This window comes from Camarhynchus parvulus, chromosome 18 (genome assembly GCF_901933205.1).
Source record: "Camarhynchus parvulus chromosome 18, STF_HiC, whole genome shotgun sequence".
NCBI lineage: Eukaryota > Metazoa > Chordata > Aves > Passeriformes > Thraupidae > Camarhynchus > Camarhynchus parvulus.
Window position 1 is genome coordinate 7,427,904 of NC_044588.1, and position 27,003 is coordinate 7,454,906.

The 27,003-nt window shown below is 47.4% G+C and overlaps 1 protein-coding gene across 1 annotated transcript in view; it reads right to left on the reverse strand.

Annotated features, from left to right (window-relative positions):
- DNAH9 (dynein axonemal heavy chain 9) overlaps window positions 1–27,003 on the reverse strand; it is a 130,524-nt gene that overhangs the window by 80,115 nt on the left and 23,406 nt on the right. Inside the window, 17 exon segments of the mRNA XM_030961883.1 lie at window positions 1,180–1,341; window positions 2,994–3,136; window positions 4,301–4,424; window positions 5,356–5,518; window positions 8,039–8,235; window positions 8,467–8,634; window positions 11,491–11,678; window positions 11,681–11,729; window positions 12,618–12,720; window positions 13,592–13,757; window positions 16,721–16,928; window positions 17,897–18,070; window positions 20,176–20,350; window positions 21,813–21,960; window positions 22,740–22,848; window positions 23,900–24,027; window positions 26,233–26,443. Of these exon segments, the coding sequence (XP_030817743.1) occupies window positions 1,180–1,341; window positions 2,994–3,136; window positions 4,301–4,424; window positions 5,356–5,518; window positions 8,039–8,235; window positions 8,467–8,634; window positions 11,491–11,678; window positions 11,681–11,729; window positions 12,618–12,720; window positions 13,592–13,757; window positions 16,721–16,928; window positions 17,897–18,070; window positions 20,176–20,350; window positions 21,813–21,960; window positions 22,740–22,848; window positions 23,900–24,027; window positions 26,233–26,443 (2,616 nt within the window).

Consider the following 27,003-nt stretch of genomic DNA (forward strand, 5'->3'; position numbering starts at 1 on the left):
GTCATATTTTCTGAAAAATCCCTTTGCCAGCATTTCTTTTCCTGGGAAGCTGAGAAGCCTCAGAGAAAAATGAAAATGATAATTATCTGATTTGCTTCTCCTGTGTTTTGCTGCTTTGGGATGTGGTTTGGAGATTGTTTATCCAACATGTGAATTGTTTTTACTTAATAACCAGTCACACTCCAGCTGTTTCAGGACTCTGGAGAGAGTCACGAGTTTTTCATTAATATCTTTTAAGCCTTCTGTGAGTATCCATTTGTGATGGTGTTCACAAGGGTGCCAGGACGAGGGAAGAGATGAGAATCTTGACTCCATGTTTCAGAAGGCTGATTTATTATTTTATTATATATATTATATTAAAAGAAAATTATATATTAAAACTATACTAAAAGAACAGAAGAAAGGATTTCATCAGAAGGCTTGAAAGGAATAGAAAGTAAAGGGATGATAATAAAATCTTGTGACTGCTCACAGCCTCGACACAGGTGGCTGTCATTGGTCATCAAGTAAAAACAATTTCACGTGTTGGGTAAACAATTCTCCAAATCACATTCCAAAGTAGCAAAACATGGAGAAGCTGAAGCTTCTTAGCTTCTCAGGAGAAAAGATCCTAATGAAAGGATTTTTCAGAAAATATGTCTGTGCCGTCCTTTATTCTTTAGCATAGTTTTAATATAGTATAATATAGTATAGTATAATATAGTATAGTATAATATAATATAGTATGATATAATATAGTATGATATAGTATAGTATAATATAATATAATATAATATAATATAATATAATATAATATAATATAATATAATATAATATAATATAATATAATATAATATAATATAATATAATATAATATAATATAATATAATATAATATAATATAATATAATATAATATAATATACATAGTGTAGCATAACATAATATAGTGTAGTATAACATAATATAACGTAGTATAACATAGTATAACATAGCTGTAGTATAACATAATGTAATATAACAATATAACATAATATAACAATTTCATATCATAATAAGTTAGCCTTCTAAGAACATGGAGTCAGATTCACCTTTCCTTCCTGCCACGGCAAACCCTGAAAATACCCCACCCTGGCTGTGGCCAGCGCTGTCCCCCCAGTGTCCCCCAGTGTCCCCAGCAGAGGATCTGTGCTGGTGCTCACCTGCAGGGTGTCCATGTCCCGCAGGAAGCAGAGGCTGACGGACTCCAGGGCCTGGCGGGGCCAGGGCTGGAAGCAATCCATGGTGGTGCAGCTGGCCAGCGCTGGGAAGCGGCGGCTGCGGAGGCGCAGCTTGGGGCCCACGGGGGACAGGCACAGAGCCACCTGAGGAGCAGGAGAGGGCACTGAGGAGCAGGGCAGAGGCAGGGAGAGCAGCACCTGCCCTGCCACTGAAACAGAGGGAATGTTTAATAGATTTCCATCTATTTCAGATTTAGGTAAAATGCGCTGTTTTAAATTATTAAGTCTGTAGCTTGCTTACATAGATGAGATGTGTTGTTTAGTCTGTGCTCCAAACTACCTGTCCTCACAAAAAACTTATACTCACAAAACTATTTTAACTGAGAGAAAATAATGTAAAAAGAGATAAGAAAGGCCTCTTAAACTTTGAAACATAAACTACAAGAAACAAACAAAATGACATAAGAGTTCTTTCTGTACTTTCTAATAAAAAAAATAGCTACAAGTGTAACACAAAACTAGTATATTAGTTCTTAAAATAGATTTAAAAACTAATAAATATATGCATACTTGTATATATGCATAGAGTTTTATAATAAGTTTATGCATATTTATTTTACTAGTTTTTTACTAGTAAAATATTTTACTAGTAAAGTACTGGAACTAGCTACTAATATTTTACCAGTAAAAACTAGTAAAATAAATATGCATAAACTTATTATAAAACTCTATGCTTACATACAAGTAAAAGATTTTTAAAAGTTCAGAATTCTCAAAGGTACACATGTTCTTTAAGAAGAACAATCCCCACATGAGTCCAGCACTATAATAAACATACCAGCTTTACAACTTTTACAAGTTGTAGAGTTAGTTGTTTTTTTCACACAAATCACAGCCCATCTCGGGCTCCATGACCCCTTTGATGCTTTAAGTTTTCGATTCTGTGCTTTGGTGTAGTTCTGAGCTTCATATGAAGTGCTGGTGAGGTCTCTTCACAGAGCAGGCAGACTGTTGCAATGTGTTTGCAAGGGTTAGGCCACAGTGTGCACAAGCCAGACTGCTTCTAAGTTTGTTATCAAAGCCTCAGGAATTCATCAAGGCTATTGGAACATAAATTGGGCTAAATTAAGAAAGAATAGGCTGAGAAACTGAATACCAAGACCACAAGGACTGTGAAACACCTGGACTGTAACCAATCACATACTCTGAGAAATGCAGGCAGAAAATGAGTGAACAAGACAAAGGCACCAATCAAGAAGTGTGTGCTTAGTAGTTTGTAGAATCCATAAATATATGTGTAATGTAAAAAATTAACAGACTCTGCGTGATCATATTGGTCAGTTGCTCAGGAGTCCTGGATTCCCACAATAGGAGGCAAAACAATTCCTTCTCTAGCTGGGGACCAAGGACAAATGATCCAAATCTCGGGCCCAAGAGCACAAACAACATGGACTGAGAAAAACAAGAAGGATGGGACTTCATAACCTAAAATTATAACTGGACAATTAACTCCAATATGCAAATGGACCACAGATGGAAACTAAACTTTGTTTATGAATATGTCTTGAAGAGCTGGTTTTTAGCCTTGGTTCACAGAAAAACCAAGATAGGGTAGAGGCCTTGTACCTTCTGGGGCTTGGAGCTCTGGAATTTTGTCTTTCTGGCTAGGGAAAAGTACTGGAACTAGCTACTAAAACAATAACAGGCTACACATATGAGTGTGAAGAACACAGAGCATCTATAAAAGGAAAAAGGCAAAAAATCATTCAGCACCAACCCCTTGTGCTCCATCTCACCTTCAGCTGCCGTCGGACGCGCTCGATGAAAAACCTCCAGCAATTCTCCCTGGAATCCACCAGCCCCCGGCCCCTGACTTCATTCCTCACGCTGCTGATGATGTTTTCCACTTCATCATCAGGGAAGAGATCTGGGATTTCCCCTAGGAGAGGAGGGCATGTTGGGTTTACACATGTGGATGTTGTTGCAGTCTCAGAGCAAGGGGAAGCTGCTGTTCCCCTCTTCAGGGGCTCAGGGACGTCCCCTTTTCAGGTAAAACCCCTGCACCAGGTCCCCCTGGGCCCCAGAAGCAGCAAAGGGGCACACAAGGTCATTCTGCTGAAAAATAAACATCTGTGAGAGCAAACTTCCGTATAAAACACAAGGGAAAAGAAGATAGAATAGAGTCAAAGTACAGAAAATAATTTTTTTAGCTCTGCAGTCTAATTAGATTAAAAAAGAAATATTCAAATCCCTAATATGCCATATGTATTATAAAATCATTGGAGTTTTGCAAGTGCATTAACTACACGTAAAATTTTTGCAGCTGTTCGGGGCCCTTTCCAGCAGTGGCCAAATAACTCCCAGACCATCCAAACATTTTACAAGTTACAAATCTTCGAAAAAACTTTTATAAGTTAATAGTTAAGCAGCTGTTTGCCAAAAATGCAAGCAACCACTTTTTTTTTTTTGTGGTGTTTCCTTAATATATCACATATTCACTTCCTTTCTGGCTTCTGATTTGATTAAAATCATCATTATTGAGCCAGATACTTTCAATACGAGCACTGATCACTTAGGGAAATACACTAATCAGAAATCTCCTCACTCATCAAAGAGATTAAAAGGTATATTTTGTTCCAGATAATGACAACAAGTGAAACAAATAATTAAGACACTTCCCACTATCTCAGGTTGCTCCAAGCCCCGTCCAGGCTGGCCCTGGACATTTCCAGGGATCCAGGGGCAGCCACAGCTGCTCTGAGCACCCTGTGCCAGGGCCTTCACTTTAAACTTAAGGATAGCTAATTGAACAGAAGCCAAAAAGGACCACCTGGGCAATTTAGTAGAAAAAGAAGTGAACAAAGAAACTAACTGTTTTTGTAAGGTGTTTTACCAGGAGTAAGGACCTCTTGCACCTGGTTCAGTTTTTCTCTGTTTGTTATTTTGCCTTTTATTAAACCTTTCTGTTTCCAACACTGCCACAGAAGCCATCCTGCTGATTTTTATGCCTCCAAGGGTAGCTGAGCTATCTTGGGTGTGTTATAGAACTCTGAGAGCTTATGAGACCTGGCTGGAGGAGGCTCCTGTAACACGAGGGCTGTACCTGATGCCAAGAAGTCGTTGACCAGCACCAGGAACTGCTCGTCCGCCACCTGCGCATCGCTCAGCAGGAACACGGAGCCCACGCCCTTCAGCCCGGCCTTCAGGTACAGGTTTGCCAGGTCTGCCTGCAGGGGGGACACCAGGAGGGCTTGCATGCTGCAAAGCATGGGCCAGGTGCAGAAATGGGATCATTCAGAACCAATGATCAATGAGAACATCAGCACAGCTGAGGGCTGAGGCTCAGGGCTGGGCTGGGATGTTCTCAGGGCACTGCCAGGGGAGCTCAGATGTGGCTGCAGCCCTGGGCAGACACACTCCAGCAAGGCACGTGCTCCTCTCCACAGCAGCATGTCATGTCTGGGGTGTTTCAGTATCTCATTTAGGTTAGAAGAGCCCTCTAAAGACATCACATCCAACTGTTCCCCCAGAGTGGCCAAGGCCACCACTAACCCATGTCCTCAAGTGCCACATCCACATGGCTTTTAAATCCCTCCAGGGGTGTGCATTTCACCACCTCCCTAGGCAGCTGTGCCAGGGCTGGACAGCACTTTCAGCGAAGAAATATTCCCAATATCCAACCTGAGCCTCCCCTGGCCCAGCCTGAGGCCGTGCCCTCTCCTCCTGTCCCTGTTCCCTGGGAGCACAGCCCGACCCCCCCCAGCTGTCCCCTCCTGTCAGGAGCTGTGCAGAGCCACAAGGTCCCCCCTGAGCCTCCTTTGCTCCAGGCTGAGCCCCTTCCCAGCTCCCTCAGCTGCTCCTGGGGCTCCATTCCTTCCCTGGACTAGCTCCAGCCCCTCCATGTCCTTCCTGTCCTGAGTGTCCCAGAGCTCTCCCCAGCACTGGAGGTGTCCCAGCACTGCCAGCACAGGGCATGGGCACTGCTCTGGCCCTGCTGCCACCCCAGAGATGAGTCAGCCCAGGTGGCCTTGACCTCTTGCCCACCTGGGCACACCTGGGCTCACCATCATCCTCCCCCATTCTCTTCCCCAACACACAACACCCCTTCAGGGCAAGCTCTGCTCTTTTTTTCCTTCCCCTCCATTTCAAGTCCCCCACCTTGAGGTCAGGGACGCCGTAGCCTTTCCTCAGGGTGATCTGGAAGACCTCCATGGAGCTGAGGAAGGCAGCCAGGCGGGTCAGGCTCTGCTTGCCTGTGCCTCCCACGCCGACCAGGAGCGCGTTCCCCCGTGGCGCCTCCAGGACGCGGCTGATGCGGCAGCTGCACCGAGCCATGCAAAACCTCTCATTAACAACACTCTTCTCCCATTTCTCTGCCCACTGCTCTTCAATACATATTTTATTCACTAGGAAATTGTGTTCTGAGCGGGGTGAAGAATGGCAGTCTCAGAGATGTGGCAGCAATCAATGCTCATCTCTCCTGAGACCTGTCCAAAAAATCCCCCAAAGTTTGGTGGCAATTTAAAATGTGCCTATTTTTTTTCCCCACCTGCCAAGTCCTGCTGGACAGAACAATGTTTAGGCGAAGGCCTGGGTGTCTTTGCAGGGAGTACAAGGGGAGAAGGATGTTACATTGGCATGCAAAAACTGAGAGCAAAATTCAAGTTTCTGACCCTCCTCCCCAGGAAAGCCCCTCTTCTCAAGGCTTTGGGATTTGTGCACAGGTGAGGCCTGCTGAGCATTACAGAACATTCACACCTGGCTGGAACGGCACAAACCTGCCTGGAAAACAATCTCTGTTCCTTTTATCCACAACACCACTACATAAGAGTGAGATTTTCTCACTCTCACAATGAATTTGCTGTTATTTCCCAGGTCTGCTCACCTGAGAGTCCTGTAGTGAACTCTTTCTCCCTTTTGTTCTCTTTAAGCAAATGCTGACATCCCCATGTGTTCCCTACTAGGTGAAGGGGGTCCAGAGGATCCCACCTGTGGAACCCTCACTGTCCAGGGTCTGAAACACAAGCCCCATTCCTTTATTCAGCTCCCTTCACTATTTTCCTGGATTAATGTAATTATTTTTCATTTAAGACTGTGAGAAACACTACCCTGCTTTATTACAACTCCAGTATTCCATAGACTATGCCCAGACTCTGACAGATTTTTTTATAATTTAATAATTTCTGTGAAATTATTTCCATGAAAGCAACCCAGACTGTGAGGAGAGCTTTAGCATTCCTGCTCTGAACTACCCAGGCCAGCTCTGCCCGTGTCCCTGCCTTGATGTGCTCCCCAGGGCTCCGTGCTGTGACACAGCCCTGGATGAGGTGACTGACAGGTATCCCCATGGCCCTACACATATTAAGTCATCAAATGTCTTTTTTCCTTCTTTTTTTTTCTCCCGACTGAAAATCTTCAGCAAATTCAAGCTGACATTCAGAAGCTACTTGAGATGGAAGAAGTTGTGTATTTCAGCCAAATGCAATTTCCAAATGCAGTGAATGAGATTCAGTCAGCTCCAGTGAAATTGTCAAGTGCTGCTGGATGCTGAAATCTTCCTTTCGTCATTATTCTCAGTATGAACTGGAGGGGCAGTGCCGTGTTTTGCAAATTCCAATTGCAAATCCCGATTTATGTAAAGTGCAGGAGGAGCACAGGGTCAATATTCCTGACTGACACCATTCTGCAGGCAATGCAAGCAGAAACACTCATGGACAGCAGATTGATTCCATGGCCCCCATGGATAGAGGAGGGAATGTCCAGACTGAACACAGGTTGAGAGCCCTTGGAACAGACAAATTTGTATGTGTGTTTATATTATATATATTATTTATTTACATTTTTATATATTTATATATATGTAGGTACATATATGTATATATATTTGTATATATACGCATATACATATAATATATATAATATACATATAAAATACATATATATGTATAAATATAAATATAAATGTATACATATAAATATATGTATACATGCACATATATTTATGTATATATGTATATATACATAAATATGTATCTATTTAGATATATTTATATTTATTTGTAAATGCTATTCCTGTACATATACAGATATATATAACAGGCTGCTAGGTCCAGTGAGAATTTAAACCACCCACCCTGTCTGCAGCAGGTCAGCATGAGCTTCCTCCCAGCTTAGAGTCCCAAATCTGCACCTCCTGGGATAAGGTTTCTGTACAAATTCAAGCTCTCATTGCCAGGACAGCTCCATCTCCTGAAGCCACCTAAGGCCAGCTCTGCATCCCAGCACCCAGAAGTGATTCTGTCTCTGCTGGGATTCCCCCAGGCTGTGTGTGAGAGCTGGAGGTGCCCCCCAAAGCATGTAAACAGCTTCATAATAACCAGCAGGAGGCTTATTTTCATATAGTCCCACATGTCCAATTTCCAGCTGGAATCCACCTGCACCTCCAGGCATCTCCATGCAAGCAGGTTTTCCAAAGGATCAAAGCAGTTTAAATGCCTCCATCCTTTAACAGCAGTAGGCTGAATGCAGATAATCTTACTTTATACAGAGGAAAATCCCTCTAAGGGCCTGTGTAAATGTGGCTCTAAACCAGCTGTCAGCATCTGGGGAAAGCTCAGTACAACCAGGTCTGTCCTGGCTGGCAAGGGAAGACAAAAAAGCACCTAAATGTTGTCACATCTGAGAAATGTTCATGCAGAGTGCAAAATCTGACACTTGGCCCTGCAGAACTACAAATTATTAGCCTCAGCCCATGGATCCATATTCCTACATCCTCCAGGAGGCCCCACCAAACCATCTGCACAGACAAATGATGGGGGAATAAAGGCAGAAAAGCCCTTACATGTGGCTCATGGCATCCTCAAACAGTACCAGGTCCATGGCAGCATTGACTTCATTGTAGCTGTCCAAGGCTTCCACAAGGATCTGGTTCAGCTCCTCCCAGCTTGGAACTGGCCTATAGCCAGGTTCCCCAAGGCCTTTGGCAAAATGGCAGTAAATATTTATGTGTTTGGCCTGCTCTAAAGTGTCCTCAATGTCCTGTAAAAGAGGAGAAAATAGAGAACAAATGCAGGAAAACCACTGCAGCTCTGAGCCACCTTCCAAGGGAGCTACAGTGTTCCAGCCTTTTTATGTCCACACAGCTGCACTTTGTGTTGGAAAAGGGGAAACAGGCACAGGAGTGAAAGGAAAATCCCCAGTACTGATTTCCCTTCCGATAAACCCATTCTGTTCCTTTCTCATCAGCATTAGACCTCATCAGACCTCCACACTTACATCGTAGCATTTCTTCACCATCTCCCGCTGGATTTTATCAAAAGTGTCCCAATCCACTTCCTCAACCATCCTATCCCGGTACACCCGGTTTGACTCGTGCAGGTAGAGCTTCACCAGGTCCTGGGGCTGCTTCAGACATTCAGGGCTAGAGAACAGCAGGCCCTGTGGAGAGCAAAGACAGCCAGGAAACCCAGCTTGGCCCTGGGGACTCCACCCCAGCACCACCAGGCTGAGTGCCCCTCACAGCCACCTGCACCTGAGCAACCCCGCACCAAACACCCAGGGAATGTGTCCTTTGTGAATCCAAAACTCCCAAAGCTGCTTCTCAATCCAGAGGGGTTTGAGTTGGAAGGGATCTCAAGGATCATCCCATCCCACCCCTGCCATGGCAGGGACACCTTCCACTGTCCCAGGGACACCTTCCACTATCCCAGGCTGCTCCAGCCCCAGTGTCCAACCTGGCCTTGGGCACTGCCAAGGATCCAGGAGCAGCCATAGCTGCTCTGGGTAATCTCTGTCAGGGTTTCCCCACCCTTTACAGCCAAGGATTTCTTCCCAAGATCCCATCTAAACCTGCTCTTTGTCAGTAGGAATTCATTCCCCCTTGTCCTGTCACCCCTTCCCTTGTCCAAAGTCCATCTCCAGCTCTCTCAGAGCCCCTTAAGGCCACAGTCAGTTCACTTCAGAGCATTCCTCAGGCTGAACAACCCAAATTCTCTCAGCCTTTCCTCCCAGCAGAGCTGCCCCATCCCTCTGATCATCCTGGCGTCCCTCTGGGCTCCCTCCAGCAGCTCCAGGTCCTTCCTGGGAGGTCCCCTGGTGCTGGGACCCCCAAGCTGGACAAGTGCTTCAGGTGAGGTCTGACAAAGCAGCACAGAGGGGCAGAATCACCTCCCTCAACCTGCTGCCCACAGCCCTGGGAATGTTTCCCACCTTCTTTTGCAGGTTTACACTCATTACACCCATTTTAATCCCCCACCCAGCCTCCCCTGGCCAGGCTGGGGTCCTGCTCTCAGCACTTGTGGCCCTGCAGAGCCAGGCACCAGCCCAGACACGTGGCTCTCCCATCCCAGCCCCATGCCATGGGTGCTTTGTCAAGCAGGGAAAAAAAGGTTTAGAAATGTTACTGGTGGCTATTTTTTCTTTTAATCAATTAATTCTAATTAGGTGCATTCTGCCTGCAGGAAATATCAGTTGCTGTCTGCTTAGCACAGTATGTTTACCATGAACTCTATTAAAATGCATAAAAGAATTATATTTCAAAGAGGTGTCACCTATACTAAGCCTATTAACAGCACACAGGGTTTTCAATGGTATGAATTAAACAGACAGCTTTTATTCCTAACATCTAATTATTTATACATTAAATATTAAATGCATTGAAAGCAATGTAAAGCAGGCCCTCTCAGCTCACTGGTCCATGGTTCAGATTGTTTGGGTTTCACATCTGTCATTACAGCTGTCAAATTATTTTATTTATTCCAGAAAAAAAAATGGTGAGAAAAGCTGACAACTCAAAGAGAGGAAGGAAAAACACATCAGATCCTCAACTGATTAAAACAGAATTAAAAATCACTCAATCTCTCTTAAAGGGACTGAATCTAAAGACCCCCACACCCCAAAAGCAAGAATGGCACATGGCTGTGGATCACTGCATCTAGGATGGAGCTGGAGCCAACATTAAAAAGAAACAAACAAAAAAGAGGATGGAGAAGCCCTTGAAAGGAAAATGAGGAGCGTTCCTGTCACCCTCTGGCCCAGAGCTGGCATCTGGCAGGATGTTTTCTGTTACCCCCTCAACCCTGGCACATTCACAGATCAAATTAGAGCCTCCCACTGAAATGCTTCTCTCTGAAATGTTCTCTCCCTGCACCTCCCAAAGCCCAGACTAACTGTAAGGCAGGATTTACCCAGACCCACATCTCACATCGGAGCTGCTGCTGCTCAGCTAAGCACAGTGACAGCCCTGACTCCTTCCTGCCACAGGGGAGTTATTCTCTTGTTCAAGGCCCCAGATTTCCCTGTCTGTCTCTGCTCCAGCTCCTCTCTGATGGCAGGCACAAGGCTCTGAACTTCCATGTGCCCACTTTGTGAAGCAGATGCTAACAAGGACAGTGACAAATGACCAGCTGGGGGTTTAGAACAGGCTACGGTGCTGACCCTCAGTGTGGCTGCTCAGGAATTTATCAAATTTTATTAATCAGCCTGAAAGCCTGAAAGGCTCTTTGAGCAGTAACACCAGCTGCTCCAAAGCACGAGACTGCTAGGGAAAACAGCAAAACAAAATCTCACCAAGGATGGAAGACAACATTTCTGGAGCTGAACAACTTCACTTTGGTACAGTGGCTGGTAATTCAGTTTCAGTGGTAAGATCAAAGCTGATTTGGATGGATTTATCAGCTCTTTAACTGCCATCCTGCATGCTCAATGCTGAGCACCTGAGAGGACGTGCTGGCACAGCCACCAAGCTGCCCTGGCTCTGGCAGAGCAGCTGAACCAGCCACTGCTGTCCTCTCCTCAGGGCCAGCAGCCCACAGAGCATCCAGCCCCTGCCCCGTGCAGGAAGAGCTTCCCAGTGTGGTGGGGTGGTGCCATGGATCCCCACACCACACCATGGGGTGTGGATCACCAAGATAAGCCCAGCTCCAGCACCCTGACAACAGCCACTGCTCAAAGGGCTGAGGTAGGAGCCCAAAGCTCTCTCCAGCTTGTCCTTTTTCCAGCCAGAGGACACTTCAAACCCCTCAAAACCCACACCTCCTTCTAAGCTCTGCATCCCTTCCCATTGGCCAGAGGAGGCTGGAAAGTAAATAGTCATGGGTGATGGCTCTGGAATCCTTTCAAAAGCAACCAGGGGTCAGGGAACGGCCCCAGGTCACCCCCTGAGCCCAGGGGACACCCATGCTGTGCCATTACTGAGTGGGACACTGTGTTTGGCTCACCAAGGGCCAGAAGGACCTCAGCTGCCTGTGGCACGGGGACAAACTCCAAATGACAGAGGACAGGAGCTGCACTTACTTGGAAGATATTGGAGAGGTCTCTGAGGTTGAAGACGTAGTGGAACTTGACGGCTGTTGGCAGGAACATGGCAGCCACCTTCCTGTGCAGCCCCAGGGCCAGGGCAATGAGCTGCTGGGCTGATTTTTGCACAGCCTCCGAGAAGTTCCCACTGGCCAGGTGCTGCACCAGGATGGTGCTGTAGATCCGGACAAGGAGTCCTGGTCAGGGTTGGAGAGAGCGAAGACACAGAAGTGACGCTGAGGAAGAGAAAGTGAGAGGTGGGAATGTCAGAGAGATGGAAACCACTTCCCAGGTCAGTGCCCTTTCTGTGGCTGGACACAACTCTGAACAATCTCATCTGGGCTCCACTTCCCAGGAAAGGTTGGCCCAGATGATCCTTTGAAGTTTTTTCCAATCTGAGATGCTCTATGATCCCATGACTTGAAGTCCACCATAACTATATCCCCCCTCCAAATTCCCAGCAGAGGACAGCTGGCAGGAGACACCTTCTGCTGGCTGAACAAGGGATTTTCAGTGGCATTTCACAAGGGAAGCTCAGTCCACTGAAGAGCTGAGAGGTCTGAAGGTCCCACAGACCCCTGTCTCTGGTAGGAGCAGTACCTGGAAGGTGCCACCTCCCAGAAGACCCTTTGTTGATGAGGAACTTGCAGAGGAAGAGAACATAAAATGGTTAAGGTTAGAAAAGACCTCTGAGATCAAGTCCAACCTTTGAACAAATCCCAAAGCATACTGTGGAGTGCCATTTTGGAGTTCATTTTTGAGCACATCCAGAGTTGGTGACTCCACCACTTCCCTGGGCTGCAAGTTCCAATGCCTGACCACCAAAAGACTTTCAAGAACTCTGGTCCAGCAGTAAGTATCAGCTAGAGGAAGGTAAAATCTGCCTGTCTGAACCAGAAGTTTTCCTGAGAATGTGTGTCCAGCTGCCTGGGATCTTGTGACTTCTTCCTCCCACTGAGCAGTAAAACAAGAGCAAACACAAAGAAAGGAGAGATTCCATCAGGAATAAGTCACTTCATGCTGTTTCCACTGATTGAACAACAGCAGGATCAGCCACAGGTTCTCCTGAAGCCTTGAGCCTGAAAAACCCACCCAAAAACCAGGGCCACGGAGCAGGGCTTTACCTGGAGCCGGGGGTTGATGGTGAAGCTCCCTGCAGTGGGGTTCATGCAGGACACGTACTGCACGTTGCTGATCTCCTTCAGGGACAGCCTGCTCCTGTCGTACCTTGGGGCACAGCAAAAGCCACAGATGGTGACCACACACCCCTGGGTGTAAGAATCCATGTCTGCCCAGCTAGCTCAGTCAGCAGAGCGTGAGACTCTTTGTCACTATAGGACACAAAACAACACGAGCGCTCACGCTGCTGCTTTTAAGGAGAAGAAGAAGAATTTTTTGTTAGATGACAGCTTAAGGGAAATATGGACTTCAATCAAATATTATACTTTGTGCGAATCTACAAAATCAGAGGGGTTTGGGAAAGCTGCAAAAGGCCTCAGAGACAGCAGAACTGTGGTTAGAGCTAAGCAGCAATCATGAGATTGGTCAGCAGAAAAATTATTTAAACTGTAGAAAAGTAAGGACAAATAGAACAATGGTCTGTGTATTAACACTTGGCTAGAATAACTCTCTAAGCTACAGAAAAGTTTATCTAGTGAGATATTAGGAAGGTTGAAGCTTAATAATGGAGCTCTGTGCATTGTGTTTGAAGGCTCACAAGCAGGTATTGTATTTGAAATAAGCAAGCATTGTTTAACCAAAGGTACCTGTGCTTGTAGTGGTTGGATGGAACTACTGTCAATGTGCTTTTGCTTTTGTGATTGGGCAAAAAACTTTTAAAGTGAGTTGTAACATTAAATTCATGGTCTGCTGCCTGGAATGTGAGCTGGTGGCATCTTCCCATTGTCATAACCATGGAATGAGACTGATGGTGGAAAATAAACCAGCTCAAGGCACGTTCCCAGCAGTCCCATCCCGTTCATGATTTGTACAGAGACCCCAGCCGGCGTCAATACTTCTGCTTTTTTGCTTTCCTTGCTTTTAGCAGTGTAGATTTGCCAGTTAGCCACCCCAGAGCAAAGGTCCAGCAGCCTCGTACCAGTGGCCGTAATCCAGGTGCTGCCTGAGCAGGGTGTGGGGCTGCACGGTGCCATAGGCGTCCACCTGGGGCATGTTGAGGTCATCCATGAAGTACACCAGCCTCTTGGTGCCTGGGGGGCCGTAATTCCTGCCAGCCTTTTTGTCCAGAGGCTTCTCCAGCACACCTGTAGGGGCAGGAGGGACTGGGATGAGCCCCCAGCCCTCCCAGCTCACCTGTGATGTTTGTGGCTTTTTAGGAAGGAAGAGCATGGAAAGAAAACTCATTTGGAAGCTCTGGAAAATTCCCATTTGTTTTAGCAGAAGGCTGAGGTTATGTGCTGCTCTAGACTGTAGCATGTTGGGAATATTTACAACGCTGGAGTGATATTTAATGCAGATCACCCCACACTGCTGCATAAAACGTTTTATAGGTTATCGATTTCTTTCACTGCGGCCTGAGCAACCTGTACTGCCTCAGGAAGGGGCAAAGCAAACAGCAGCAGCTTTTCTGGGGTGAATTGCCTGCCAGGGGTTTTCTTGGAGCCCATCTTCACTCCCAGGTGCTCCCAGCCCTCCTGGAGATGGAGGCAGAATTTATTTCACTGACACAGTTCGGGGTTATCACCAGTCCTGTAAGCAGCGAGGCAAGGAGCAATCCTTTGTAATTAGGGACAACTGGGAGTTTTGATAAAAATTTTGTGCAAATGCACACTTCAGCCATCCCTTATCGAGGGCAAAAGTTATTAGGGAAAATTTATATTCTGGTTTGGTTTTTTTTTTCAGACCACGAATCTTTTAAAACCCCATTTGTTTTCCTGCTTGGGTGCCCTGCAGACAGCCTGGTTACCCACTAAGAATTCAGCTGTTTTCTTGTCACAGACACTTCTGAAAAAAGCCATGAATTGTGCTTAGAAAAATGATAGATTTTTCCTCAGTGGAGTCTCTCTCCCCCTTCAATAAAACCACAATATTTGAAATTTCTGGTAGCAAGTCAAATTAAGTGTTTCAAATAAGCATTTAATTTAAATTTAATTAGGCCTTAATTAACACAAAAAATCAGCCCTTTTCGAGGTTAAACAAGGATGCAGGAGATTCATCATAGTGAAATGCAATTACTGGGGATGAAGTGACATGTTTGTGGAAGTTGCATTTTAATTCAAAGCTTATCCCACAATAATCCTGCAGAGTCCCTGCTCTGGGCTCCTGACACAACCCCATCAGCCCCTCAAACACTCACTGCACACCAGATTTGGCAAGTGTGGCCCCTCTCACCCTGATGGCCATGGGGGAAAGAGTACCCAAGCCCAAAAAACACCATTTATTGTCATTTCCTCAAGGCAGATCTGGAGGGGGAAGGTGAGGAATGAGGGCAGGGATGGAGCTGATGGAGGAGCAGAGGTCCAAGAGGGCATGGAGCAGCACACCAGAGCTCCAGGCTCCACAGGAATCGGGATTTGATCACAATACACCAAAGAAAATCCCCAAAATGTGCTCAGGTTTGGGTACAGAGAGAGTCTGGCTCCTTTTAACCCCTATGCACATGAAAATCTGTAAGCTACAGGTCCACAAAGATTGTTTGAACCACATCCTTATGCTTCCCATCAAGAGTGCAGCTCTGCACCTTAAAAATCTCTGTCCCAAGAGGCACCATGACTAAAAATTCCTGGCTTTCAGGTTGGCTCTTTGCAAAGTAAATAAAAACTAGAATCCCAAACTGCTTTGGATTCACATTTTACAAATCTAAAGAGGCACCTGCTGGGGAAGAAAAAAAAGCAGCCAACTGACAAACTCCACAAAAAGGGACAAATTAACTAAAAAATGAGCAGTGGGGAAGGATGCCAGGCAGCATAAATCACACTTCTCTGTGATGAAGATGTGCTGGGCTCTGCAGAGGAAGGAAGGGGAGGGCTCAGCCTGGAGCTCAGAGCAATCGGGACACCCTGTACCTGCCCCATACCTGCACATGCTCACCTGGGCAGGTGGGGAACAGCAGGGTCCCCAGATGAGCCCCCTCCCAAGCCAGGGCACTCCCCACTCCAGGAGGAAAAGGAAAAAGGGAAGTTGCAACCATCACACTGCCCATGGCTGTGAGACTGGCCAAAAGGGGAGGTTTTACCCATTTTTTTCTTCTTGAAGGGTTTCCCTAGGGCAAGAAATTCCTCAGGGGCCTGAGCCCCCCAGGCCAGCAAGCTGTGTGCCCCTGGGGAGGGGTGGCACCTGCTCCATGGGACATGCTGGGCTGTGGCAGGAACCAGGCCTGGCTTCCAGCCTGCACATGGCCATTACACCATCCCCAGTGCTGATTGGGATGCAGCTCCCATCATTGCACCCCGAGGACAGTTTGGATCCTCTCCAAGAAACCCATCTTATTCTTCAATTCCAGCATGTTAAAAACACTTCAAGTCAAATACAAGCCATGGAAATTGCAGCAGATTGAGGCTTTGGCACAGCCCTGAACCAGAGTGGTGGGGTTAAGAATGCAAATCCTCAGGTTGGAAAACATCATCTCCACAAAAGCAGGGCTCTGCTGAGCGGAGAGTTTCACTGTGGGGTTGTGAGTGTGCCCACAACAACATGGGCAACTCACCCACGGGTCTTTCCTTGAGCTTCCCAGTGCACATCCAGCTCCAAACCACAATGGATGCCCCAGGAATGGCACAGAATGGCACAGAATCACAGAATGACACAGAATCACAGAATGATGATGTGACACAGAATCACACAATGGCACAGAATCACACAATGGCACACAATGACATAGAATCACACAGAATGACACAGAATGACACAGAATCACAGAATGATGATGTGACACAGAATCACAAAGAACGTCAGAATCACACAATGGCACACAATGAAACACAATGACATAGAATCACACAGAATGTCACAGAATGACACAGAATGACACAGAATTAACCCAGCTGGAAAAGACCTTTGAGATCATTGTGTCCAATCTGTGACTTAACCCCACCTTGTCAACTAAACCATGGCACTGAGTGCCACATCCAGGCTTTGTCAAGCACCTCCAGGGATGGTGACTCCACCGCCTCCCTGAGCAGCCCATTCCCATACCCAACCACCCTTTCTGCACAGAAATTCCCCCTGATATCCAACCCTAACCCCCCAGCACCGATTAAGAGCTTACCTTGCAGCATGGCAGAGGTGGTGTAGTAGTTAAAGGGCACCTTCTTGACCAGGAAGGCGTCGGTGTCCAGCGAGCAGAGCGTGTCCCCCAGCAGCACAGACTTGCCCGTGCCAGCGGTGCCCACCAGCAGCACGGGGCGCCGGCGCTGCAGCAGCCTGGCCACCAGGAACCGCAGCCGGACCGTCTCAGCCGTGGGCACCAGGCAGGCCTGGGGGGCACAGCACCCACCTCAGTGCCCCTGCCCTGGTGCCTTCGGTTTTAGCCTTTCAGGGAAGGAATGATGCGCTGCTGCCAGCCATTAAAATCTATGTGCCGCAGACATCTTTTATGAAAAATCCTTCCCTTAGGATTTTTTCTCCTGAGAAGCTGAGAGGCCTCAGAAACGAAATGTAAACAATAATTCTCTGCAGCTGTGGAATGCAACAGGTGCATCTGTGATTGGTGTCATGTGGTTGTTTCTAATTAATGGCCAATCACAGTCCAGCTGTCTCAGACTCTCTGGTCAGTCACAAGATTTTATTCTCATTCCTTTCCATTTTCTTTCCTTGCTAGCCTTCTGATGAAATCCTTTCTTCTATTCTTTTAGTATATAATTTTCTTTTAATATAATATATATAATAAAATAATAAATCAGCCTTCTGAAACATGGAGTCAAGATTCTCATCTCTTCCCTCATCCTGTGACCCCTGTGAACAGCACCACACCCCTGGGAGCAGCACTTGGATCCCCCCACAAAATCACACCTTGCTAAATCAGGGATGATTTTTACAAGTCATCTGCTCAGTGTGGCACTTCTGAATAAACAGAGGAGTGCAACTGGCAACCACAATTCACTACCTGAGGAACTCTTCTCTTGGCCCAAATATAAACCCATCTCTGTTTACAGCCATGAGAATGACAACAAGCCCTGGTGTCTCACAGGCTTTGTCCTGCTCCGTGTCACCACCCTGGGCACAGCAGCTCCCTGCTCCTGCTCTACATCACTCGTGTTTGGAAGATGGATGGAGGTTGTGCTGTTACTGCCAAAGCACAGCAAAAAAAGATGGGTGATTTAGTTGTATCCAATAAAGAATTCCATCAGTGCCTGGCCTTTCACCAGACTTCATTGAAACACCCACGTGCAGTCACTGACACACAGGAACTCCTCCAGCCCAGCAGCCTGCTGGGGTCACCTACCTGCAGTGGCATCTCTGGATCAAATTCAAACTGGGGAACGAGTTTAGACCAAGGCTCAAACTTCTTTGTTTCTGGATCAACGTAAAAGTCAAAGACTGTGCCGTGAGAAGGGAACTTGATTGTCTTGAATTCTGCCACCCACCACTTGCTGAACTCCACTCTGTAGTCCACGAGCTGCCAGATAAAGAGAGGAGAAATTAGACAAATCCAGAGAAATTCATTAGAAATGGAGAATGTTATTTATCCCAGTCCACCAGAGTGGGATTAGTCCTTAAAAATATATTCCACAGCATAACAATCTTATCCTTTTTCCTATTATTAAGTCTAATTTTTCATTTTCTTCATTTTTTCTCATCACTCCTATTTATTCCCCTAAATAATTCATCCTCTGTGTTGATCACTCCTAGTATGTCTGAGATTAGACAGATGGATCAATTTGAAAAAGAGAAATACGTGCCTATGACTAAACAGACACTTGATTGATTTTTGGTGCCTACTTCTTCCAACAGACAAGGACACCACATCCATCTCCATCCGTGGCCGTGGACAGTCAGAGCATGCATACCAAATCTCTTCCTCATAAATCACACCACCCTGCAAACACTTAGTTGTTGTTTTTTGGCCTCTTTTCAAGCAGGAGCAGCAGACCCCAGTTCAGAAAAGAACGGGAGAGGGGCTGCTGCCACAGAGCCCAGCAAGCTCCTGCTTTCCTGCTTTTCCCCCTTCTATCCCTCCAGGCATGGAGATCTTCAAGTATCTGAACTCTTTTTTTTGGGAGCTGGGATGAGAGTTTTTGCTTTAGACACTGAGTCAGGATTTGCAAAATGTGCTTAGTCCCCTTCTCTGCCTCAGGTCTCCTCAGTGAAACTGGGCCAGCCACTGTGTGAACCCTTCCCACGCAGAGCACAGGGACTGCAGCCCTCAGCCCTGGGGAGAAACGGGGGGGAAGGAGGGGGAAAGTGCTGCTAAAAAGATGTCTGGGAGAGAGCACACGCATCACTGAGCCAGTTTTAGCAGCACAGTTTGTTCCTGGGGCATCTCTATGAGGTCTCTCCTCCCCACAGCTACCACAAGGGTTTTTGGGAGCAGGTGGGACCAGGGACTGCTCAGCCTCCCTCAGGAAACCTGGCTTTGAACTGAGTGTCCTCTGCAAAGCTCCCCGAGCCACCACACATCGAAAGACCAGAGGATTTGAAAACCACATTATTAGCATCCAAGATTTTGCAGTCTCGTGCTGCCCAGAGAGGCAGAATGACTGTAATTTCCTTTCTCCTGCTGTCACAACTCCTCAGCCTGGCAGCAGAAAAGGGATGTGCAGCACTGCTAAAAGCTTTCTCACAGTGCTGCCTCGCCCTGCTCCTCCCTGGGAGGGACTGAGCCCTTAAGTGGAGCAGTCCCAGCCCCAGCTCTATTGCCAGAATGGTGTCGAGCTCAAACTGCTTCCTTAACAAAAACTCCATGTGGATTTCTGCTAATTTGAGGGCCTGGAAATGGCAAATCTATCATCTGGTTTTATAGAGGGGCCCCGCTCCCCACCAACAAACACCAAGCAGTGGGAAGCCTTCCAGCCTGTTTCTCCTGACATTTCAGCAGCAAAAGGTCACCAGGAAGGGCACCTTCAGCAGGGAGCAATAAACAGCTTTTATATTGGATCATTTTTCATCAGGCTCCCCCTCGCTCGGACGCCGTGTGCTCACGCTCTCCTGCCTGACATTTACAGAGCAGCAACGCCCAGAACCCTCCCAGAGGGATGCTGAGCCTGCTCCCAGCTCCTCCTGCCACACACCCAGCTGTGCCAAGGCCCTGCCACGCCAGGGCTGGCTGCTGTGGCACGGGAATGCCACATCCAAGAGCCACCATCCGTGCTCCAGCCACAGCGAGGGGTTGGAGGGAGCTGCTGGGCAAAGGCCAACTTATGAATTAAACCATGCCCCCCAGGCTTGGCTTAAAAATCACTGACAGAAGCAGAGCTGTGGTTTTCCCAGCTGGCACACAGGGAATGGAGGGTTAAATCCTCCACAAGGACCACAAAAGCTGGTCTGGCTCTCCACAGCCTCGAGATGATGGCACCAAGGGAGCACCAAGCTGGGCTTGGGCATTCCCCAGTGTTACCACCTGGATAATGAGGCCTTTCATGAAAGGGATTGTTTAGTTCAGGTTTCCAGGTCAAACAGCAGCACTGACACAGCTTTAGGTCTGGGAAAGTAGAGAAAAAGTAGGGAAAAAAAAGGGGCAACAAAAGGTCTGTTGAAAGATGCTGATTTCCCATCCCTTCTTACCTGGTCCTGGAACATGGAGCCACCAAAGGCCCAGACAGCAGCAAAGACAAAGTAAAGTTCATAAAGCTCCTTGGGACAGTCAGGAGGGGTGTTGTCCTCTGTCAGGAGGCATTCTAGGAGGTAACACAGCATCTGAACCATGCTCTGCTCAGGAATGGGAATAATCTTCTTAAATCTGAGGGATGGAAATGGAAAACATAATTGGGAAACATAAATGGGTGAAGAACCAGGGCTGCTCCCAGCCCAGGAAAGCAAGGCAGGAATGCTTCGCCAGAATATCAGCACTTTCCTTGTCAGCAGGAAGAAGAGAACCCCCATCCTCTGCCTGGCCCTGCTGGCACTGGCACACACACACACATATAATAACAGTAATCAGAAGTTTCAGGCATTTAAAAACTTTGATCCTCTTGAAAGAAGTAAAATGGAGGAGTTGCTGAAGGCGATGATTTCCTGGGAGCGCCAGGAGTTCAAAAGCGGTCAAATAGAGGAGTAATAAAATAAAACCTTTCATCTTGCCATTTTACATTCGTTTAAGCTACACTTACAGAATTCCAAACTAATATTGTAGCAGCACTGAAGTCCTCCATAAAGTAATTAGAGCTATTTGAAAGGTTGGTTCTACAATTTCTGAATTAAGCAAGCTACCAAAATACTCAGCTCGGGGCTGGTGCAGCTAATCCTGGGGATTTCACGGGCTGACAATTGCTCAGCAGAGAGAGCTGGAGATGCTTGATGGGCTTTGCTGCCAACAGCTTTAAAGTTTGGGCTCCCAGAGAGCAGCTCCCCAACAAGATTCCCAACTCCCTGTCCCAAGGAGCGAGACTTGCACTCAAGCAGCTCCTCCTGACACCTCCTCGTTGGGGCTGATGGTGCCCAGGTTCAGTTCTTCATTGACTTTTGTTCTTTTTTTTTTTTTTTTTTTTATGAAACTGCAGGTATGGAGAGCAAGCAGAGGATGGAGAATCACACAATCATAGACTAGATTGGGTTAGAAGGGAACTTTTAAAAGTCATCTATTCCAATTCCCTGCCATGGGCAGCGCCACCTTCCACTGTCCCAGGCTGCTCCAGCCCCATCCAGCCTGGCCTTGGGCACTGCCAGGGATCCAGGGGCAGCCACAGTTTCTTTACGCACCTGTGCCAGGGCCTGCCCACCCTCACAGCCACACTAACACCAGCTTCCTCCTCAGCCCCAAGGGGCAGGAAGAGATGTGGGGAGAGGATCTGCTGTGCATCTTCCACTCTTCCTTTCAGCAGTGGTCTGAAATCTGTTCTACTGACCCAATGCTTCAGCTTCTCCCCGTTTTGCTGCTTTGGAATGTGATTTGGAGAACTGTTTACCCAGCATGTGAATTGTTTTTAATTAATGACCAATCCCAGTCCAGCTGTGTCAGGACTCTGGTCAGTCACGGGTTTTTTATTATTCATTCTTGTCTAGCCTTCTTATGTCTCCTTTCTCTTTCTTTAGTGTAGTTTTAGTAGATTATTCTATTCTATTCTATTCTATTCTATTATGTATCAGCCTTCTGATAACTTGGAGTCAATTCTCGTCCTGAGGACCCTCACAAACACACCACAACAATTACTAACCACAACCCCCTGCCCTCTTGAGGGGACACAGGCAGCCTGCAGGGGTACCTGGCTCTCAGGGTGTCCAGGCACACGGGCAGGTACTTGTCAAACAGAATGGTCAGGTTGGCCCTCTCCGACTGCACCTCCCGCCGGTCAATCCAGCTGCTCACCGGGGCATTCCAGCCCAGGTCTGAGGGGTTGATGTACAGGATCCCTTGAGGTGCAGGAGAAGAGACAAGGGTAAGGACACATCAGGGGCTCTCCCTTTTTCCACCAAGAACTTTCAGCTACTCCCTGAAACAACTGAAACCCTGTCAAATGCACCTGGTCCCTCATTACCTGCCCCACTGCAGAGGAGACACATTCACAGTGAAGAGATGGAACTCAGGAAACTCTCATGACCCTGCCCCAGATTTGGAAAGTGGTGTTGCCTGAGCCATGTTATTGCTCTGGGCACCAGACACCAGGGGTCACCTTCATTCCCCGTTCTCATGCACTGCCCCAAAAGCTCTTTGGGACTGAGGCTGCTCTCTCCTCATCAGGCACACACAGAGCTGTGCAGGAGAGTTCTCTCAGCAGTGCTGCAGCCATGACCCCACAGCAGCAGCGGGAACACTCTGAGTACGCCCCCAAGACGATGGCAGATCAGGATCCTCAGTGTGTCTGTGAGCTTCAGGAACACTCCCTGCACACCACAGGCAGCTGTGCTCCCAGCCTGGCAGCTTTCAAGGAATCACAGAATCACTGGGTTGGGAGAGACCTTCAAGATCATCGAGTCCAACCCAGCCCCAGCATCTCAACACCCAGTGCCACATGCAGGCTTTGTTAAACACACCCAGGGATGGGGACTCCACCACCTCCCTGGGCAAACCATTCCAGAACTTTATCATCCTTTCTGTAAAAAACTTTTTCCTGATATCCAAGCTATATTTCCCTTAAGGCTGGCCAACAAAGGGCTGCTAAGAGCCCCAGGTGCAGCCCAGCAGGACCCACCTGCCCGGGACACGGTGGCCGGCGTGGCCGTGCGCAGGTGGCTGATCTCAAACAGCAGCCTCATTGTGGGGTTCAGGGGGATCCTCTCGTTGCTGGCCAGGGTCAGCACCTGCAGACAGACAGACAGACAGACAGTCAGTCAGCCTGAAGCTCTGCCAGGAACAGGAATGACAAGTGTTCAGCACTTGGCACTGCTGGGCTTGGCTGCCCAGCCCAGCTCCTTGAGGCACAGCAGCAAAGGGCTGCAGCCCCAGCAGGACAAGGGGGGATTGTGCCCCTCTGCTCCATCCAGGACAGATCCCACCTGCAGAGCTGCCCCAGCCCTGGGCCCAGCACAGGGAGGAGCTGGAGCTGCTGCAGAGAGCCCAGAGGAAGCACCAGGATGAGCAGAGGGATGGAGCAGCTCTGTGAGTTCTCAGGCTGAGAAAACTGGGGCTGTTCAGCCTGAAGAAGGATCTGGGGTGACCTTATTGTGGCCTTTTGGTACCTGAAGGGGCTCCAAGAGAACAGGAGAGAGACCTTGGATAAGGGCCTGGAGTGACAGGACACAGGGAATAGCTCCCAGTGCCAGAGGGCAGGGATGGATGGGACATTGGGAATTAGGAATTGTTCCCTGTGAGGGTGGGCAGGCCCTGGCACAGGGTGCCCAGAGCAGCTGGGGCTGCCCCTGGATCCCTGGCAGTGCCCAAGGGACAGGGCTTAGAGCAGCCTGGGATAGTGGAAGGTGTTCCTGCCCATGGCAGGGGCTGGGATGGGGTGAGCCTTAAGATCCCTTCCAGCCCAAACCCATTCTGTGATGCCAGGACACGATTTCTGACAGGCACAGAATGCTCCTTCTCTCTTCCACAACCCAGAATCCAAAGCACTTCCTCAGGGTGGGGAAAAGACAGAATTATGTACCTACCCTACTTCTAAAGGGCCTGAAGTTATGATCAGGACATTTGCAATTACTCACATGCACGCCTCTCCAGAAAAGGGAAATTCCAATGAAAACAAGCTCTAAGTTATTTCCCTCATGCACCATTGCCTTTATGCAATATTGTTTGGTGTGTCTGAGGAAACACAGCTGCATTATTCCAGGAGATGTTATTACAATCTGCATTTCTCCCAGGCTGAATCACCCCTGACAAGGAATACCTGCTTCTTTACCTGACCATTACCTTATTATCATCCATCACAGTGTTCAGAGATTCAATCCACATTGGATCAATATCTCCATCTAGCACCATCCACTTGGGACCATCATGTGAGATGTTGGCCAGCTCTCTCATGATTGATGAAAACAGTCCTGGGAGGGTGACATGAATATGTTGATGAACACTGAAATTGTCACCTGCTCTAACAGATTTTTCCAGCAACTTCCTAAAAATTATGCTTTCCCCTTCAACATTCATAACTCTTTGCAGCTGGACATAAATAATACTGTATAATGATATCTGCTTTGATGAAAAAAAATATTATCAGAGTTATTATCATCGAGAATGACTGTGGGCCTACATGAGCTTCATTCCCACTGAAGTCCATAAGACAAAGGAAAAATGAAGAGCAGATACTCTCTCTGAGAAAACAAACCCCACAAACTACATAATGCAGAGAAAACCATCTAAATATGCCTTGGAAATTCTTATATTTGGGGTTTTTTTTCCTGTGGCTTGAAGTATATCAGGAAAATCAAGATGCTTTAAACACAGGGTCATGGCTTTAGTGAGACTGAGGGGAGAACAAGCCCAGACTGACATTGAGTGACAGAACAAAATGTCAGTAAAATCAAGGAGACAGAGAATATACAGAATCTCAAGAGGAGTAAATAATGAATGCTAAGAAGAGTGAGAAGCTGGGAACAGAGCAGAAGTACTGCAGGGCAAATGAGAGCTCCACAAAACCATCACTCTCCTCCACACGAGGAAATACCTAGGGAAAGGCTGGTCTGCATGAAGGAACATCAGGCAAGCATTAAAAGCAGCCTCTCTCCTGGAGAATTGTGACAGGCATGCTTTCTGTTTCTCCAGGACCAGCCATTCCCTCGTGATGCAGGTCAGGAGCCGCCGGTGGCACTGCACGACCCAAGCAAAGCTTGTGCAGAACAGCTCAGCCACACAGCTACAGAGGGGTCACAGATAAATAACACCTCCCTGGCTCTGCCTGGGCTCTATTCCTCACGCTGGACACAGCTTGGCAAGCTCTCCAGCCCTGCCAGTGCCAGCAGCAGCTCCTGCCTGGGAGCATCACAACCACGGCAGCAGCGGGAGGGAAGTGCCCCTCTCCCAACCTCGGGCATCCACAGAGGGGTCTTGGGATTTGAAAGGAGAGTTTGGTTCTACAAATAACACTTTTAGGATTTCCTTCTGGGGCCTTTTTCCACGTAAGGTGTGCAAACTTCCCAGCTGCTGGCAGTGAAATGAGTGACAGAATGAACTCGGGAAGAGGAAAAGGAGGAGCTGATTCATAAGGGGACACATCCTCTCCTGTCAGGCCATGATGAAAATGGGCTGGCTGCTCTTTGGCACCAAGAAACAACATTTCCAGGAATGGTTAATGCAGAAAATATCTGCCTTGAGCCATCAGAGAGGAGCCCTGTAAGTTCCCTTGAAATATTAGAGGATTAAGAACACTGGGCAGCCACCTGCCAATGGCTCTCCTGCTGTCCAGTGCCACCCACAGCCCCTGATCCACAATCCCCAACGTGCAGCTCTCTCTGCAGAGGGCTGGCTACATCCCACACTTCCCTCTGTCACTTTGATTTAGGGTCTCCAATCACAATTAAAAATAAATTAACCCTGGCACTGGAGCGGAGCAGGGGGCAGGAGGGGTGGTGGCAGGGGCAGGGGAGGTGGTGGCAGCTCCTTCTCCTGGAGACCTCTGGCCAAGGATGATTTATGGAGCTGTCCTCCCTCACCTCCCCCTCAGCTCCCAGAACAGCCACACAGGGAATCAAAGCTGCCTTTCTGGATTAGTCACAAGCCAACGTTTGCACTCTGTATCTCTGTAATCTTTCAGCAGGTCTTAAATGCTCGTCTCATCCTCCTCAGGAGCAATCAGGATCAACAGCCTGGCAAACGCCGCGTGCTGGAGATCAGGCAGGGATATTCAGTGGAAAAACACCTCTCAAATGCTGCTGGGAGTGTCCTCTCAAATGCTGCTGGGAGTGTCCAGCCACAGAAACCTGGAAATGCCAATTTTTGGGGGGCCCCACTGCACAGCACAGGGCAGGAGGGAATTCTCTCCCATCAGCAACCTAGCCCTAAAAAACAACCTGCCTCAATTAGAAATTGGGAAGCACTGATGTTAATTAATATGATAATTATCCTTATGGCAAAAAGATAAATTCCCAAAAAGCTGTGACACTCTACAGGTCCTTCCAACAGCAAACCCTCACACAGCTGGGAGCAGCACCCGGGCTGTGAGATCTACACACAGAGACCCATCATCCACTCAGGATCTTCATTAAAAATATCCTTTTTATCTCCAAATTCAGCCAGGAAAGGACATTTACCATCTCTCCACTCCCTTGTTGCTGGGTTAATGACGCCGAAGAGCTCATCATTGGTGACTGCTTTGGGGTTGAGGTCTGTCCACACAGGCCGGCGCTTCATCCTCTGGTAGGTTTTGTGCAGGGACCTCAGCACCTGGGACTTGCCTGTGCCTGCAGCCCCCACCACGAACACGGAGTGCCGGACACTGAGCAGCTCCTCCAGCTGCACCACCTGAGGAAACACCCCCAGAGCTCAGACAGACACACCAAAGTGAAATTCAGATGGGCAAAATCTAGGGGAAAGAGTCTCTGTTCATGGCTCAGGGTCGGAATGAGATGTCCTTTAAGGTCCCCTCCAACCCAAACCATTCTACAATTCTGTGATTGTGCAGAGCCCTCTTTGAAGAGGCAAAGATGGTTGAGAAAACCCAGCTGAGCTGATGATGGTGCAGGTAGAGCAGTGTCACCATGATATTTTATGAAAAATCCCTTCACTGGGATTTTTTCTCCTGGGAAGCTTCAGCTTCTCCCTGTTTTGCTGCTTTGGAATGTGATTTGGAGAATTGTTTACCTAGCATGTGAGTTGTTTTTACTTAATGACCAATCCCAGTCCAGCTGTGTCAGACTCTCTGGTCAGTCACAGGTTTTTTTTATTCCTTTCCAGCTTTCTGATGTATCCTTTCTCTTTCTTTAGTATAGTTTTAGTATATAATTTCTATAATATAATATATAATACATAATATATAAAATATATTATAAAATATGTAAAATATATAAAATATATTATAAAAT